Genomic DNA, 19,086 nt, shown 5'->3' with positions numbered 1-19,086 from the left:
CAGCCATATTGGTTATTCTAAGAGCTGACGTACCCATCCAAATAAACTATTTAGTATGTCCAAAACCAATAATTCAGCTCTTCTACATTAGGAACTACTCCCTGAATTGGTTGATGTGGTTTTCTTTAACAACTTGTATAGTGCTTTAATTTTTCAGGGATACATATTCTGCTTTCTTTTTTTTCCCTGAACATTACAAGGTGGGGAGGGGTCTGGAAAGTTTGGATAAACACATAAAACAAAAATTATATTAAAGCAACTGATATAACCACAAGAAAGAAAGAACATACAAGTAGCAGAGTTATGAAGGTAACTTATGTTCTTATATTCTTATATCCTCATGTTCTTTCTTTCTTGTGGTTATATCAGTTGCTTCAATATCATTTTTGTTTTAGGTGTTTATCAGAACTTTCTAGTGTCAGATAAACATATATGCAGGGCCAAGAAATGTGCTGTTTCATGTTGAAAGTATCTTTATGGATTTCTTTAAGCTGTTTAACATGGCAACATGAAGGCTTTCAGCTTCTTTTGTGCTTCAGTGATTCTCTCAGCTTCATCATATTTGTTGTGCAGATGTAGCATAATGGTAGAATTCTTCATAATTATCTTCAAATTCTGGTCTTATGATTTTCTTTGAAGGCTGCACACTAGTAATGTCTTTAATGATCTGAAACAAAATTACACATTATAGTTGTATTATATATGCATGCTATTGATGATAGAGAAAGAGTTATGTCCATACAAAGTAGAGATGCAAGAGGTAAATGGTGTGAGATAGAGGTGAATGGAATCAAATACATGGTTGAATGTTGTTATAGACCAGATAATGTGGATGGTGGTGATAATGAAATGTATGATCAAATTAGCCAAAAAAAAATAAGAAAAGGAGTGATCATTATGAGTGATTTTAATTATGGCAATATAGACTGGAATGATGAGATAGCAACTGGAAGTAAAGAAAATGAGTTTCTTGAGTTTTTGAGGGATAACTACCTCAGACAGTATGTAACAGAGGGCATGTGAGGACTGAGGGTCTTGGATTTGGTCATCTCATCAGAGGATGTAATTGTAAATGAGCTAACAGATAAGCTTAGGTGTTGATGGTTATTCATGACTTATTTTTCACGATATTAACAACACCACACACACACTTTTATCACAAAGATGTTTTATTAATGCTTATATTTTGCTGATTTTCAACTCGGCATCATCAGAGCACAACACACCTGTAAACACAACAGTGAGTGGGTGAAACAATATAATTGTAAAAGACAAAAGATCTAAAGTCCTATTTTTTTGGCACCCTCTAACGAAAAAAAAAAAGCATCCACACTTTGGATGCTTTTGTCATCTACCTAAACAGCCAACACCCCAAAATTCACTTCACAGTAGAAAAAGAATCAAATAACTGTTTACCATTTCTTGACACATTAGTCACCTGCCTTTCAGATGGATCACTATCTTTTTCTATTTACAGAAAGCCTACACACACACAGGAAGATACCTACATAAACAATCACATCATCATCCAGTCCAACAGTACAGCATTTTAAAAACACTTACACACAGAGCCCAGAGCCATTTGTTCTAAAGATACAGCTCTGACCACTGAACTCCAATATCTGTGCTACGTTATTAGCCAAAGACTACAATCCCTACAAAATAGATAAAATACTACATAGGCCCATTACTCTGCCCTCCCCTAATACACAAGAATACAACATGACCATTTCTATTCCCTATATCAGAGGTACATCGGAAAAGATAGCCAAATTAATGTTGAAACATGGCCTTCGTACCACTTTCAAACCTCATGTCAAGCTGGCAACTCTGATCCGCTCGCCTAAGGATAAACTTCACCCTTTAGCACACCCAGGAGTGTATGAAGTGCCTTGTGACTGTGACTTCTCCTGTTATGGGCAAACAGGAAGATCAGTGAACATCCGCCTGGAAGAACATAAAAGATACATTCGCTACTATTACTATGGCAAATCGGGACTGGCAGACCACGCTTTGAACACTCCTTCACACAGGATTAGATGGAGGAAAACGAATGTGCTATTTAGGAGTCGTTATAGATCTGAAAGATTATTTTTTGAGTCAGCAATGGCTTTGAAGAATTCTCCCAGCCTTAATAAATATGGTTGCATTAATTTGCCAAAAATTTGGGAGATGGTTATCCTAAGAAAAACTCCTGGATAGCTGCTGTTTTTTTTTTTTTTTTTTTTTTTTTTTCCCTGTTAGAAGGTGCCAAAAAATAGGACTTTAGATCTTTTGTCTTTTACAATTATATTGTTTCACTCACTCACTGTCGCGTTTACAAGTGTGTTGTGCTCTGATGATGCTGAGTTGAAAATCAGCAAAATATAAGCGTTAATAAAACATCTTTGTGATAAAAGTGTGTGTGGTGTTGTTAATATCGTGAAAAATAAGTCATGAATGTAAATGAGGTGTCAAATCATTCACCAATTGGTGAGAGTTACCATGAGGCAATTACCTGGGTGGTTGCCAGCAGCTTGAGGACCCCTGTGAGAAAAAGGTATATGTGGAACTACAAGGGGGATGGGATGCAGAGTTTATGCTTGGTGAGGATATATTGTTGGAGGTGTGGAGGAAATAAGAGATCTGGGGGTGATAGTGGATAAGGATCTGAAATTTAGGGGACACATAGCCACACACTCCCACGATGAGTCTTTTGACTTATTATCCATGGAGGCCTGGATAATAATAATTATGAAAAGCTCATAATTATGTAGCCAGCAAAAGAAAGAATGATTATGGAAGGATGACATTGATTGGAGACAATGGTATAAAGACAGCTGTTGTGGAATGCATCGTGGAAATACTTAATGAACAGTTCATAAAGGTCTTTCAATCTCGTGAATTGACTTCATGAAGAGATAGAGAGCAGTTGATGATGGGGAGGAGAGACTGACTGTAATTGAGCAAGAGGTATATGGGGGAGGTGAGCAAACTAGATGTTAATAAGGCTGTGGGACTTGATAATATATCACCACGTATTCTGAAGGAATGTGCCAGGGAGTTGACACCTGCCTTGACATATTTTTTTAATACGAGTCTTGCATTTGGCCAAGTTCCTAAAGAGTGGAAGGAGGGCAAGATTGTGCCACTTCATAAAGGAGGTGATCGAACTCAAGCATCAAACTATAGGCGTATCTGTGTGTCAGGCGTTGTGGTTAAGTTGTGAGAAGCTTGTGAGAGCTAGGATCCAGAATTGGGTTGACAACAATGATATTATCTTTGATGGACAGCATGGATTTGCTAAAGGGAAGTCATGCTTTAGTAATCCACTTACTTATTACAATAAAGTGACTGTTTCCTTGGACAGAGGAGAAGGATACACAGTAATATACTTGAATTTCGCAAAGGCTTTTGATAGATTACCTCATGACACGTTGACAGTCAAACTAGAGCAGATGGGGTTGGATATTGGATTGGAGACTGGCTATCTGATAGGTATCAACAAGTTGTGTATGGGGGAGCAATATCCAGGAAAAAGGAAAGTCACTAGTGGATTGCCTCAGGGGTCTTCTTTAGGGCCATTACTGTTTAACTTGTATATTAATGATATTGGTGAAGATTTGGATGGAGATATTCAGTTGTTTGCAGAGGATGCAAAGTTGGGATGAACCATGAAGAGTAGAGATGTTGTGGCCTTATAGAAGATTTGAATAAATTGAGTGATTGGGCATGGAAATGGGGATGCGAGTTCGATGTTGCAAAATGTAAGGTTTTAAAATTTGGAAAACAAAGATGGGATGCAGAATTTATGCTTGGTGAGAATATATTATTGGAGATGGAGGAAATAAGAGATCTGGGGGTGATAGTGGATAAGGATCTGAAATTTAGGAAACACATAGCCAAAATTGTGAAGACAACACAAAGACTTCTGGGAATGATGCGGAGGACAATGACATGTAGAAGTAGGGAGATACTTGTTCCAATGTATAAGGCTTTGATTAGGCCACACTTGGACTATTGTGCCCAGATTTGGTCACCGGGTTTTCAGAAGGATGAAGAGATGTTGGAAAGGGTCCAAAGACGACTGACTAAGGTAGTTTCTGACCTCTGGAATGTTGAGTATGAGGAAAGATTGAAAAGATGTAATTTGCAGAGTCTCGTGGAGAGAAGGAAGAGGGGAGATATGATAGAGACTTATAAGTTAATAAGGGGTTGTTATAGGATCAATGCTGGAGAAGTTCTACAGAAAATAGTGGGAGAACCAGAGCTCATCCCTGGTAACTATAAAAAGAGTGTGAGAAGCAGGTTTTTTTTGTGCAGAGTTTTAAATGATTGGAATGCCTTGCCTTAGAGTGTGGTGTCTGGAGGGAGTTTGAGTGTATTTACACAGTATGACGAGCTGTGTGTGTGTGTGATAAAAAGGATCTCTCAGATAAGTCTTTGACTCCATGAGGTCTTGGGGTAATAATAATAATAATAGTTAATGGAGTTGACTCATATACAAAACAAGCATTTATCATTGTACAGGGGTATGAGGAACAATAATGGCCATCACTTACAACAGCATCTGTAATGTAATGATACCTATACTAGATTTTTTTTTTCCCCTCGCAGGTTGCATTTCTTTTTGAATGTATTGTAGTTTTTGATTTTGTGTAATATGAATAAGAGTAATATATAGTCTGTTTTGAAAATGAAATGTATCAAAAGAGCTGAAAATATTCTTACCATGAAGTAATGCTAAAATCCTTAGTATTATAAGGTATTATTATAATATTAGTATTATTATAATAACAAATAATAATAATAATAATTATTATTATTATTCAGGCCTCCATGGAGTCAAAAGACTCATCGTGGGAGGTATCATACCACTCCTTAAACTCATTGACTGTTCTTGTTCTCACCACTCCATCAGGCAATGCATTCTACGGTTCAACCACCCTCCACGCAAAGAAACCACTCCTCACCCTCTTGCTCACAGTTTCCTTTCGTAACTTCCAGGGATGGCCTCTTGTCATCACTCCTTCCCGCTGTTCAACCAAGCGAAAGAACTTCCCAGTGTCAACCCTGTAACCACCTCTCAACAGTTTAAAAATCTCAATCATATCACCTCTCCTTCTATCCACCAAACTCTGCAGTCCACATTCCCTCAGCCGATCCTCATAACTATCCTTGTACAGTCCTGAAACCATCTTTGTCATCTGTCTTTGTATCCTTTCCACAGTTAATTTATCCCCTTCAAATCCTGGAGACCAGATCTGAGAACAATAGTCCAAGTGTGGTCTGATCAGAGACTTATACAACAGAATGATAACCCTCTTATCTCTGCAGGTCAGTGTCCTTCTCATAATTGCAGCAATCCTCTGTGTTACCTTCACAACCTTTGCAATATGTCCCCTAAATTTCAGGTTTCTATCAATCATCAACCCTAGATCTCTTGTCTCCCCCCTACTTCCTCCAGTATAACTCCTCCCATAGAGAATGCAGCATCCCATCGATGTTTCTCAAACCTCAAGACCTTACATTTTGCTGTATTAAACTGAAACCCCCCATTCATTTGTCCATCTATCTAGCTTATTCAAATCCACTTGCAGGGCTACCACATCTGCACTATTACTAATAATCCTTTCCAGCTTCGCATCATCCGCAAACGACTGAATATCCCCTTGCAATCCACTGGCAATGTCATTGATATAAAGGTTAAACAATATTGGTCCTAGTACTGAGCCCTGTGGGACCCCACTTGTAACCCTCTGCCTTCTTGAAACTGCTCCACCATACACAACTCTCTGATACCTATCAGACAGCCAATCCTGAATCCAGTTGACCAATCTGACATCCAGACCCATGTGCTGCAACTTAAATATCAGCTTATCATGTGGCACCCTGTCAAATGCCTTAATAATAAATAAGCCTTTCTTACTTAGTTTAAATTTTATCCTTAGTATTAGAACAGAACCTGGTTGTTTTAGGTAGATTGCTCTAGACATCAGTTTCATTTGCCAAATTCTACTATTTGGCAAATGAAATTCTTCCACTTGAAATTATTTATTACCAGTAGTAATATTGTTATCACTACTTGTGTCATCATAGATCCTGCAGTAAAATGCTTTTCTAACTTTTTTATGAAATAAGAGGCTGGTTTAACAAATCATGCTTGAACCCCCCCCCCCTCCAACAACAATTCATGATCAATTAAATTCTGCAATCTGCTTCATGACAGTAGTGGAATCTGCCTATACCTTTGTGTAATGACATTTCTTTATGATTTGATAGAAATGTTTTTCCTCTTCATTTCAATTAGATCTTTTCAACCTAATGAGTCGTCTGTTCAGGTTTAAGAAGAATCTTCTCCCTCTCAAAGCAGATACATTAAATTACTCAATGATATAGTTCCCTCCCTCCCTCCCTTTCTTTTTCTCTCTCTCTCTCTCTCTCACACACAAAGTGAAATATTTAGTAATCACATTTTGTTAAGGTACTTTACAGTGGTGAAAAGACAGTATTTCTAGAGGTGGTGAAATAAGAACTGGAATGGAATTAGAATAAAATAATTAGAATAAAATGAAGCCATGTGGCTCTTTCTTTTGATAATTAAATAATTAACATCAGAATATTAAATAGTTTACCTGTTAATAAAGCTGGGCTTGGATGGGATTTTGGTATGTGTTTTGAAGGAATGCAATAGGGAATTAACAGTATCCTTGACTTAGTTTAACAAGTCTTGCAGCTAAAATGGTTCCACTGAGTGAAAGAAAGAAAAATGTCACTGCTTTTCTGGAGTAATACTTGAGCTTTCATAATGTCATTATCCTATTTTATAATAGCATAACAACAGAAGATAGCATAACAACAATTATCACATGGAAGTCTGTCACATGAAAAATAGTTTACATTTTGTTAAATGGAATTTGGATAGTAGATTAGTAAATTAGACCAGAGTCTGGCTGATGTTGAAAGTATCAGTGATGCATATGGAGAAGCAGCATCTGAAAGAAGAAAAGCGACCAGTAGAGTACCATAAGGCTTTGTACTCTGAACTACTACATTCATTCCCTGTGTTAATTGTTTGGAGTATGATTTTCTCTTCAGACCAAACACATTTCATTTTTGGTAGATAATGCAAAACTGGTGATATGGTGGATTTGAACTGATTAGTGCTGTGTGAAACAAAAGAAATTTCAGTTGGCAGATAAGTGCAAGGTTTTTATATTTTGAAAGACTGTACCATGGTGGGGTGAAGTAGAATAATCAAAGACTCATCTAGGAGGTCCTTTTATCAAACACACAGCTCATCATACCGTGCTTTAATCACACTCAAATTCTCTGCAGACGCCACACTCTCAGGCAAGACATTCCAATCATTCACTTGTAGGTATCTTCCCTCCTCCTGTCCATCAGACTCTGCAAGTTGCACCTTTGCAATTTCTCCTCATACACGACATTCCAGAAGTTAGAAACTACCTTAGTCAGTCGCCTCTATAGCAAATATAGTATTGAACTTTACAGAATATAGTGAGGGTAATGTAGAGGATTGTTGCTGTGGTGAAGATAATTTGGTTGCTTTCCTGGATCTTGGGGTAAGTATGGAAATCCTGGAAAGAGGCAGATGACATTTTTAACTTGTATTCTATGTCTGGGAAAGGAATGTCAGGGCTACAGAATATAAGTTAAGAGGGAACATAATTTACAGATTCTGGTAAATAAGAGAAAAGATTGAGATGTGTAAGTTGTTGAGAAGAGCTTAGAGATATCCGGTAGATTTTTCCAAGGAAATCTGCAGAATATTTGTAGAATGAGGGAATGAAGCAAGAACAAGGAACCATATCTAGAAACTGCATAAAGGTGTTGTTTCAAGGATACTTGTGACATAAGACTGAATGATATAATCACGTAACCACAAGAAAGATATTTATTTAACCAAATATTTCGGTCTGGAAATAGCAGACCATCTTCAGTGGTATTACAAGAACAGTTTAAAAAATACAAGCTAGAATACTAACAATAGATCATTAAAATTAGAACACGCTATGTGATGTTATATCACTAAGTATGAAACGGAATATTTTGAAGTAGAAACATGATTGAATTTGCTATTTAAAAAAAAAATAATAATTAATTAATGAGTAATCTTGATTAGACTTTCCCAGATTTTTGATATAGATATACAGTCATTAAGATTCAGGTTGGGGCGATGGAGCAAGGCCTCCACGCTTTCCTTGAACAAGCGTTCGAACCTATAACGGGATCTATGTAAGAGGCGAGTCCTGGACCAAAAGATGCTGTGGTCAGTTTCAATCCTGTGTTGAGCCAATCCAGACTTTCCAGGTTAGACAAATTAAAAAATGTCTCATTACAACCTACAGATCTTATGGTTATCTTTGATATAGAATCTTTATATACCAATGTACCTCTCAAGGAAACTTTAAAATTACTTGCTGACATCTTTCCTCAAGATATTATAAAACTATTCGATTTCGTAATACATTCTGGATATTTCGTCTGTCAAAATAAATTTTACGGCCATGGGAAGTCCTCTCTCTCCGGCTTTAGCCAACTTTTATTTAGAACATTTAGAAAAAGTCCTCTTTGCATCTATTTTCCCTCGACCATCTTTTTGGGTAAGATATATAGATGACATCTTTACTATTTGGCCTCATAGCAAAAATGCTTTACCTTCTTTTTTAAACAATATTAATTCCTTTCATTATCGCATAAAGTTTACTATGGAATTAGAAGAAAACAACCAGTTATCCTTTTTAGACGTTCTCCTTATCTGGTCACCTTCAAATATTCTTACAACTACAGTATACAGGAAACCAACATTCACAGGTCGTTATATTCTTAAAGAATCAGCCCATCATCCTTGTTAAAAAACAGGAATTATAAAATGCCTCATCAGAAGAGCCAAAACTAATTGTTCTACTTTTGATTATCTACAGAAAGAACTTTCTACTATCCAACAACACATGAAACTCAATGGCTTTTCTGAAAAAAAGTACTCAATGTCTTCTCAATTCTTATAATTCTCCACAAAACAACAAAGTTTCAATACGTCGAGTGCCTATTCCTTATATCTCCAGTATTTCAGACCCTATCGCAAGAATTTTAAAGAAATATGATTTAATAACTACGTATTCACCTATTAACAAATTGTCTTCTCATTTTCCTTCTCCTAAAGACCGCTCAACTTTATCTCTTCCTGGGGTTTATCAAATTCCATGCAACTGTGATCTCTCTTATTTTGGACAGACTGGACGTTCTCGTGAAAAAAGAATCCAAGAACACAAATCCTCCATTCTTCACAACAAACCTGAAAAGTCTGGATTGGCTCAACATGGGATTGAAACTGACCACAGCATCTTTTGGTCCAGGACTCGCCTCTTACATAGATCCCGTTATAGGTTCGAACGCTTGTTCAAGGAAAGCATGGAGGCCTTGCTCCATCGCCCCAACCTGAATCGTAATGACTGTATATCTATATCAAAAATCTGGGAAAGTCTAATCAAGATTAGTCATTAATTAATTAATTAATTTCATACTTAGTGATATAACATCGCGTGGTGTGTTCTAATTTTAATGATCTATTGTTAGTATTCTAGCTTGTATTTTTTAAACTGTTCTTGTAATACCACTGAAGATGGTCTATTTCCAGTCCGAAATATTTGGTTAAATAAATATCTTTCTTGTGGTTACATGATTATATCATTCTGCATAAAGGTGTAGTGAGTGAGCGTTCAAGAAGGACTTTTGTGTGGAAGGTGATACATGATGGACAGGCATTGTAGCGTTTAAAAATCTGACTCCATGTGATAATAATTATGACTGGCATGCAAATAGTTAGAGTGGACCTCTCATAAGTTGTATGAATGCATGGAGGCTTAAGATACTAATTAAATATCTTTCCTTTCTCCTTTCTTACATTTCCAGATAGGAAGAGATGTAGAAGCTATGTTTATTTACCAGCGGATTTTCAAACTGAACCATGCTAATAAACCAGAAGCTGAATATCAGGTATAGTGTTATTGTTTTGTGGTGGTATACCTTTATTTCTGTAATGAATATTAAAGTTACATGTGCTAATTCTCTCATTGAAAAATATTTCAGTCATTTTTCCCATACACTCATTAAGCTCTTACAATTATTATATTTTTTTAAATAAGTAAAATTGGAGCATTAAGCATCTGTATAAGCAGATGCTTAATGCTCCTGCACATAGCAAAAGAAAGAAAAAGTTGAAAATGTTCAATGTATCATGTTTTTTTTCTTCTTTCAAGCCCTTTTTATAACCATTTTTGGTTATAGGCCTCCCCTGCCATTTATCCCAGTCTTTCTGTGTTGAAAGCTTCCTGATGCCAGTATTCTCTAACCATTTACAGTAGGTCATTGTTCCATTTTCTCTCTGGTTGTTCAAGCATTCATCTTCCTTCATATGGATGCCACTGGATGATTATCTTTGTCCATCTATCATTTTTCATCCATGCAATATGTGCTGCCCATCTCCATTTTCATTTTAAAATCTCTTTCCCTCTATCTGACACTTTGGTTTCTCTTCTGATAACTTCTTTTGTCTTGAAGTCTGATGTTTAGTATGGCAAGTAAAAGAATGGTCATTGTTTTACTTGTTCACTGTCGCATGTACAAGTGTGTTGTGCTCTAATGATGCTGATTTGAAATTCAGCGAAATATAAGCAGTTAATAAAACATCTTTTTATTAAATTGTTTTGATGTTGTGAATACCGTTAAAAACTTAAGTTATGAATAACTGTCAATACCTAAGCTTATCTATTAGATTAATGATTCTGCACGGAGAAGATGTATGCAAAGCACAACAGTTTGAATTGTTTTACTTGCTCACTGTCACGTGTACAAGTGTGTTGTGCTCTGATGATGCTGATTTGAAATTCAGTGAAATATAAGCAGTTAATAAAACATCTTTTTATTAAATTGTTTTGGTGTTGTTAATGATTATAACAACACCAAATTAATACTGTTAAAAACTTAAGTTATGAATCATGAATGGTATGTTAGCAGAGCTGTGTGAGGAGAAGGGAGTCAAGTTTGGGAATGTGTGGTATGCATTTGAAGGGAAAATTGAAATGTACAAAAGTGATGGGGTTGCATTTGAATGGATTTGGTGTGAGTCAGTTAGAAACACTATTGCTGCTAGGAGGAATGGGTGATGTAAACAAGAGAGTAGAAGAAGTAAGAGGTGTGAAGCAAGAGATCAGGTGAGCAAACTGGTGAGACTGAAGTTATTGTAAATGAGAATAGTAGTACTGTGAATGATAATGATAGAATGAGAATGCAAGATAGACAGGGAAACAGGAAGAGTCAGGGTGAGGGAGACAGTTTAAAGAGAGTAGATGTTGGAAGCAGTAGTGAATGTGTGTATGGAGATGGTCAGAATAGGAATGAGATGGCCTGGGATGTACAGAATGTAGTTGAGTCTGAAGAGATAGATAGGTTAAGTTGTAATAAAGGCAATTGGGAATGGCTAGGTGTGGGAAATCAGTCTACAAGTGCCATGTGAAGGACTGGTTATACACCTAAAAGTGAATTGCTGTGTTTATTTACAAATGCCAGGAGCATAAGAGATGAAATAGTTTCATTGATTGAGTTTACTTGCCCAAAAATTATTGGAATAAGTGAATCGTGGTTGGATAAGGATGATATCCTAATGGGGATAGAAATGGAAGAGTATGATGTTTTCCATGGAGTGGAAGGGTATAATGTTGATGATAGAAATCAAATGATGTCCATGTAAAGTGGAGATGGGAGATGTAAATAGTGGCAATGATTTTGAGTTGGTATGGTGTGAGGTGGAGGCTGACAGGAGATATTTAATCAGATACTGCTATAGGCCAGGGAATGTGGAGTGTGGTGATGAAGAAATGTATAGGCTACTTAGGATAGTGAACAAGGGAAGGGTGATTTTAATTGTGGTAGCGTAGATTGGAATGAAGAGATAGCATGTGGAAAATGAACTTCTTGAGAGACAGCTATCTCAGGCAGTATGTAAAGGAGGGCACATGAGGATTGACAGTTTTAGATCTGATGATTTAATTTCATCAGAGGATGTTGATTGAGAGTGGGGTTTTGCACTTCCCTTGAGTTATTGAGAGTTGATCACCTTGGTTGTGGCTAGCCATATGAAGACTTCTGTGAGAAAAGGATATATGTAGAACTACAAGGCTGGTGATTATGAAAAGCTTAGGAGACAGCGTGGAGCAATAGCATGGAATGTGGTGTTAAGCTGGAGGGAGACAGATATGGTGTGGGAACTGACCAAAAGATATTTAACAACATCAGTGTGTGAATGTATTCCAAAGGTCAAAAGACTGAATAAAATAGACATCGAGTGGATAAATAAAGGGATTAAGCATGAAATTTGGAAGAAAATATTGTGGAGGTAGCACACAAGATGAATAATGGTAGCAGTCAATTGCATGAGGAGTATAAAGAGAGTATAAACCCTAGAGAGTTTTTAAGATATGTGACAAGAAAGAATGAAAATTGGTAGAATGGTAACTGCTGCAGAAGACATCATTGAGGGGTGACAACCACGTGGGTGACACTAAAGTCCTATCTAGGTGGAGCGCCCTTAGAGGGCGCTCCACCTAGATAGGACTTTAGTGTTGATTTTTCTCAAAAATTTGGTTGATTTGGTTGATTTTTCTCAAAAATCAACCATATCTTAATAAATATGGTTGCATTAAGCTTCCGAAGATTTGGGAAACACTCATCACCAGAGGTCCCACCTTACATTCCAGGCCACCTACTACTGCCCTTAAAGGGTGCTCCACCTAGATAGGACTTTAGTGTCACCCACGTGGTTGGGCTTAGTATTGTATGATATTTGTGTTCATGTTACATTAGTTGTTTTTTTGTAATCCCCAAAGATGTCCTAGTCACTAGGACGAAATATAGGAAGTATTAAACCTATGTTAATCCTTTCTGAGTTCTGTATACATTCCATTAAGCCTCCAACATAATCAAGTGTAGAGGATATAGGAGAGGATGACTTAATTGTGAGTAAGCAGAAGGTATATGAGGAAATAAATAAACTTGATGTTAAAAAGGCAATAGGATTTGATGACATATCACCACGTGTCTTGAGGGAATGTTCCAGGGAGCTGGCAGTAGCATCGTCATGCCTGTTTAATAAGAGTGTTACAACAGACAGGTTCCAAGAGACTGGAAAGAAGGTAAAATAGGTAAGATAGTTCCACTGCATAAAGGCAGTGATAAGGCTGTGGCTACAAATTACAGGCCAATCTGGAGTTATGGTTGAGGTACTGGAGAGAGAGATTGGTGAGAACTAGGATACAGAAGTGAGTTAATAACAGTAGCATTCTCTGGTTCTCAGCATGGGTTTGTGAAAGGGAGATTATGTTTTACTAACTTAATTATTATTATTAATTAATAATTATTACTAATTTATATAAGGTTGCAAATGTCTTGGACAAGGGAGATACATATACAGTGGTGTACTTGGATTTTTCAAAAGCTTAAGATAGACTGCCTCATGACAAACTGTTAAATTAACTGAAAGAAATGGAATTGGATAAGAGACTAGTGAGATCGATTAGTGAATGGATATCAGAAAGTTGTATATGGGAGCACAGTGTTCCGAAGGAGAAGGATCACTAGCGGTATGCTGCAGGGAATCCATTTGCAGAGATCTGTATTGGGGCTATTGTTGTTCAATTTCTATATCAATGATATTGGGATGGTTAACTGGTGATATGCAGCTGTTTGCAGATAATGAAAAATTGAGGAGAGCAGTGCAAAGTCAACCAGATGCTATGGCCTTATGAAGGACTTGAACAGATTGCATGAATGGGCAGGTAAGTGGAACTATCAGTTCAATTTTGCAAAGTGTAAGAATTTGAAATTTGGTAAGCAATAATGGAATGTAATGCATATACTTGCTGAGGAAACTTTAAATGGAAGGTAGAGGAGATGAGAGATCTAGGAGTGGTGGTGGTGGTGGTGGTGGACAAGGACCTGAAATTCAGGGGCCACATTGCACAAGTTGTGAAGTTGTCACGTTAGATAATGGCAATGATGCAGAGGACCCTGATATATAGAAATAGGTTATAATTCCATTGTATAAGGCCTTGATAAGGCTTCATATGAATTATTATGCTCAAATTTGGTCACTGAGTTTTCATAGTGATGAGGATATGTTAGAAAAAGGTCCAGAGAAGATTCACAAAGGTGGCCAGTGGTCTTTGGAATGTGGAATATGAAGACAGATTGAAAGAATGTAAATTGCAAAGCCTTATGAAGAGGGAGATATTATTGAGACATAATAAATTTAGTTTAATCCTTTATCCAAGTGTGAGCAAACAAAGTTTGCACCTGAAAGTATCTTCAGGACTGGGGTAAGGTGGTACAACACCAGGGCAACTCATTGCAAAGGTGGAGCAAGCTACCAACAACTTGTGTCTCAGTATCTCCTATAATGCAAAACACATCTCCTTGTGGATATATCCACAAGGAGATGTGTTTTGCAACGAGTTGCCCTGGTGTTGTACCACCTTACCCCAGTCCTGAAGATACTTTCAGGCGCAAACTTTGTTTGCTCACACTTGGATAAAGGATTAAACTAAATTTATTATACTCTAATCAAGTGAAAAATAAACTTTCAACATCTTTCTCTATTGAGACATAAGTTAGTCAGGAGTTACCAGGTTGACATGGAAGAAATTTTTCATAGAATGGGAGAGAGGGATAGAACAAGAGGCCATCCCTGGAAACTGTATAAGGGTGTGAGCAGAGGGATAAGGAGCAGGTTCTTTGCATAGAGTGTTTGCTAAATAGAATGCATTGCCTGAGTGTGAATATAGACGCATCGAATCAGTATAAGACACAGTTGTATGAGCATTGTATGTGACAGTGTATACCTCCAATGATGGGTCTCTGACCGCATGGAGGCCAGGTGTTAATAATAATAATGATAGTAGTAGTTACTTTTTCATATGTTTATGAGCTGTATATAATTTTGGCTCTTTTTTTTATCTCTATTGCTATTAGGATTTCTTGTTTTCCAACTGAATTGAAGGCTTTTTTGTAATCTATAAAACCTAGCTATACGATAAGTTGGATTCTCTACATTTTTCTCTTAGCGATTCAATGTCTACAGATAGTTGCCTGCTAAATCCCTTTCTGAATCCAGCTTGCTCGTTAGGCTGAACTTCGTGAATAACCTAGTGCTTCTTTTTATTATTTTTATAAACAGTTTACATATGCTTTTGATAGCATGCTTATAGGTCTGTAATTTTTTATCATCTTATCCTTCTTTTTGAACAAGAGTATCATGATACCATTGTTCTAGTTGTTTGGTATATCTTTCTCTTTGAGGCATTTATTAAAGAGATTTTTTTAGTTGTTCTGTTAATATTTCTACTTCTACTTTCATTATTTTAATTGTAATTCTATCTTCTCCTGTCATTTCATTATTTTTCATATCTTTCATTGCTTGTTCTATTTTGAAATTTTGTATTGCTGGGATACTTGTTCCTTTTCTTCTCACTTCCACATAAGTGTTTTTAACAGTGCTTGTGATGTCATACAATGCTGAAAAATGTATCTCCCTTGTCCAAATGTCTTGGACAAGGGAGATACATATACAGTGATGTACTTAGATTTTGCAAAAGCATAAGATAGACTGCCACACGACAAACTGTTAAATAAACTGAAAGAAATGGGATCGGATAAGAGACTGGGTATCAGAAAGTTGTATATGGGGGGCACAGTGTCCCGAAGGAGGAGGATCACTAGCGGTATGCTTCAGTTTTATTTATTTCTATAAGTTCTACTGTATTTCTTTTCCTTCTCTAATTAGTTGTCTTCTTTTTTTTGGTTTCTTTGTTTTATCTGAGAGGTTTTTTATTTTTAACATTTTTTTTTTATCTTTAACAATCTTGTGTGCTCTTTCTATAATGATTAGATTATGATTTTCCTGTGTATTATCATTTGTTTTCATTCATGTTATTTCTTTGATTATATAATTTTTTTGTAATTCCTTCTTGGTATAATTTTTTGTTGGCTACTAATGTATCATTATTTATCTTTTCATATTTTGTTTTAATCTGTTTCATTCTGTAATTTTTTCTTCTATTTTCCCCTCTAACTAATCTATGATCATTTCCTATGCCTATTTGATTGATGACTGAAACACTTAAATATTCTTACATGAGATGATAAAATTTAGTCGTTTCACTTTTGGTTTGTTCATTTGGACAAAGCCATGTCCATTTTTGGTTTGGTCTTTTCTTGTAAAATGTGTTTTTAGTGTTCAACTGGTTCCTTATCATAAAATTTAACATATTTTCTCTTTTATTTTGTTCTCCTATACCATTTTATCCCTATGAGCTTTTTCATGTTCATTTTTAATTTTCCCTAGTTGTGCATTGAAGTCTCACAACACTATTGCACAGTCTGTAGGATCCTGCTGTATTGTATTAGATAGTGACATAGAATTCTTCTACTTCTTTATCTTCATAAATGTTGGTTGGTGCATCTATTTATATTATTTTAATGGTTTTCTGTTCTTATGCTATACTTGTTTGCTATACTTTTGTTTATAAAGAAAACCTACTCTCCTCTGCTCGACATCATCTGGTCTTTTCTCCTAAAGTATATTTTCCAATTTTAGTGTTGTACATGCTTCTAATTTTCTTTTCATTTCACTTAGTCCTATGGTGGTATAACTCAATTCTATCTTTTCATCATCTGTTAATGTTCTTATGTTGTATGTAGTGATAATGAAATTACTTTTCTTACACTTGCTTTTATTATTTTGTTTCAGAGTAGCATGCCTGGTTTGAGAGCTCCATTTCTCTACCAAAGTAGGTTCTCCAGGAATTGTAAAGCTCAGCAATACCAGATACTGTGGGCTCATTCTTATATGTAACATATTCATGGTTTTAATTTGAGGGGGGTCTTCTTTTCTTCCACAATGATGATGATTCAGCTTGGGAGAGGATTGGCAGTACCTCATCTAACTAGACCTGTGGAATACATTCGTTTGATACATTATCACCCTTGCTGCCCTAACAGATAGGTAAACTGCCTCTGTTCCTATCTGGCCTACACTGCTTTGCCTCAGAGTATGCCTGAGTGACCAAGTAAGTAAGCTCTATAGTCAGCTGTCTCACCAGGGAATGATAGTACTATTGGGAAGCTGCTCCTCTACAGTACCATCATACTCAGTTGGAATCCTTTTAGTCTTCCTCAGTATCGACCTGTGTAACTTGGGAGATCCTGCTGGTAGAATACATCACTTCTAGTACAGTTCAATACATCCTAGAAACATACAAGCCCCTTCACCATGTCAATGTGAGGATTCCATTAAAGGAGGCAATATATCATGATTGTATATTTTTCCTGGGGAAGATGTTGAATATAATGTTAAAGAAGAAATCTAAGGAGAGGAATGAAAATCAGCATCATCTAGTGTTAAAGGATAACTATCTGCGACAGCATGTAATGGAAAATACTAGGGGTCAAAGAGTGCTTGACCTAGTAATTACATCTGAGGATTTGGCTGTAACAAATATGACCACATTGCCACCAATCGGTGAGAGTGATCATAGGGTCTTGACTTGGGAGGTGGCTAAAGGTGTAGAATTTCAATTAAGACAGGGTACATGTGGAATTATCGGGCTGGAAAGTATGACAAGCTTAGGAGTTTGATTGGTTCAGTGCCATGGCATGTACAACTGCAAGGACTAGAAGTCGATAGTGCATGGGAGGTAGTTAAGAAATGTTTGCATGAAGCAATGGCTGACTGTATACCTAGAGTCCGAATAATAAATCAACTAGGAGTTAAATGGATGAATAATACCATTAAGCTTGAGCTGCAAAAAAAGAAACAACTATGGAGGGAATTTAAGGAGAAAGGTGACCAGCAGGCACACGAATGGTATAAAGCACAGGCCAGAAGGGTAACGAGTGTGGTAAGAAAAGGATTATGAAAGAACATTGGCCATGCAGGCTAAAGAGAATCCTAAATAGTTTTTTAGATATGTAGCAAGTAAAAGGAAAAATGTACATGGCAAAATGATTTTAAAGAATGCCGATGGTAGGGAGGTAACTGAATCAGTTGATATAGTTGAGTTACAGAGTGAGCACTTTGCAAGAATATATCATCCAGGTGGTGACATTGCAGAAACGAATGTACCAGTAGATTATACGGGAATTGTGGTGAATGAAGTGGAGGTGAGTAGTCTATTGCATAACCTCAATGTCAATACATCTGTGGGATTGGATGGTATACCAGCTCGTGTTGTACGAGAAGCGGCTAAAGAATTGTCAGTACCCTTGACCATTTTGTTTAATTTGAGTCTCGGGTCTGGGTTAGTCCCGAGGGGGTGGAAAGAGGGGAAAATAGTTCCACTGCATAAAGGTGGTTCCAAGACTGCTGTTGTAAATTACCGACCGATTAGCATATCAGGAATCATTGTCAAGGTCTTAGAGAAATTAGTCAAGAAAAGAATACAGGATTGGATAGATGAAAATGGGATATTGTATGGGGTACAACATGTTTTGTGAAGGGTAGATCATGCCTCAGTAACTTGTTCACGTTTTATAACACAGTGACGGCTGAACTCGATAGGGGTAATGGGTTTACAGTAATACTACTGGACCTTGCCAAGGCTTTTGATAGGATACTATATAGAACCCTAATCAGTAAACTGGAGCAGATGGGGATAGATATAGGGTTGGTGAGATGGATAGGAGGGTGGTTGAAGGAGAGATACCAGAGAGTGGTTTATTCAGGAGTGGAGTCTAAAAGACGGCTTGTGACTAGTAGAGTGCCAGAGGGCTCTGTTCTTGGACCACTGCTTTTCATTTTGTTCATCAATGATATAGGAAAGGATTTGAGAGGAAGTGTTCACTTGTTTGCTGATGATGCAAAGTTGGGTAGAGCAATTATGAGTGCACAGGATGTCAAAATTTTACAGGATGATTTGGATAGTTTGGAGGACTGGGCTAGGAAAAAGGGATGTCAGTTTAATGTGCCAAAGTGTAAGGTTATGCACTTTGGGGTGAAAAGAATAGCAGCAGTATATTGCATTGGTGGAACCG

General features: G+C 36.8%; 1 protein-coding gene across 5 annotated transcripts in view; it reads left to right on the top strand.

Moving 5' to 3' along the window:
* The window catches only part of LOC150101167 (synaptic vesicle glycoprotein 2C-like), a 408,918-nt gene that overhangs the window by 297,200 nt on the left and 92,632 nt on the right, over window positions 1-19,086 (top strand). For all 5 annotated transcript variants that reach the window (XM_090402054.1, XM_090402053.1, XM_090402055.1 and 2 more), the window contains one exon: window positions 9,916-9,999. In XM_090402054.1, the coding sequence (XP_090258180.1) occupies window positions 9,916-9,999 (84 nt within the window). The remainder of the gene's footprint in view (window positions 1-9,915; window positions 10,000-19,086) is intronic.

The sequence above is a fragment of the Typopeltis vanoorti genome, chromosome 12, assembly GCF_054136105.1.
Source record: "Typopeltis vanoorti isolate ZY-2024b chromosome 12, IOZ_Tvanoo_1.0, whole genome shotgun sequence".
Lineage (NCBI taxonomy): Eukaryota > Metazoa > Arthropoda > Arachnida > Uropygi > Thelyphonidae > Typopeltis > Typopeltis vanoorti.
This window is presented reverse-complemented; position numbering and strand designations above follow the sequence as displayed.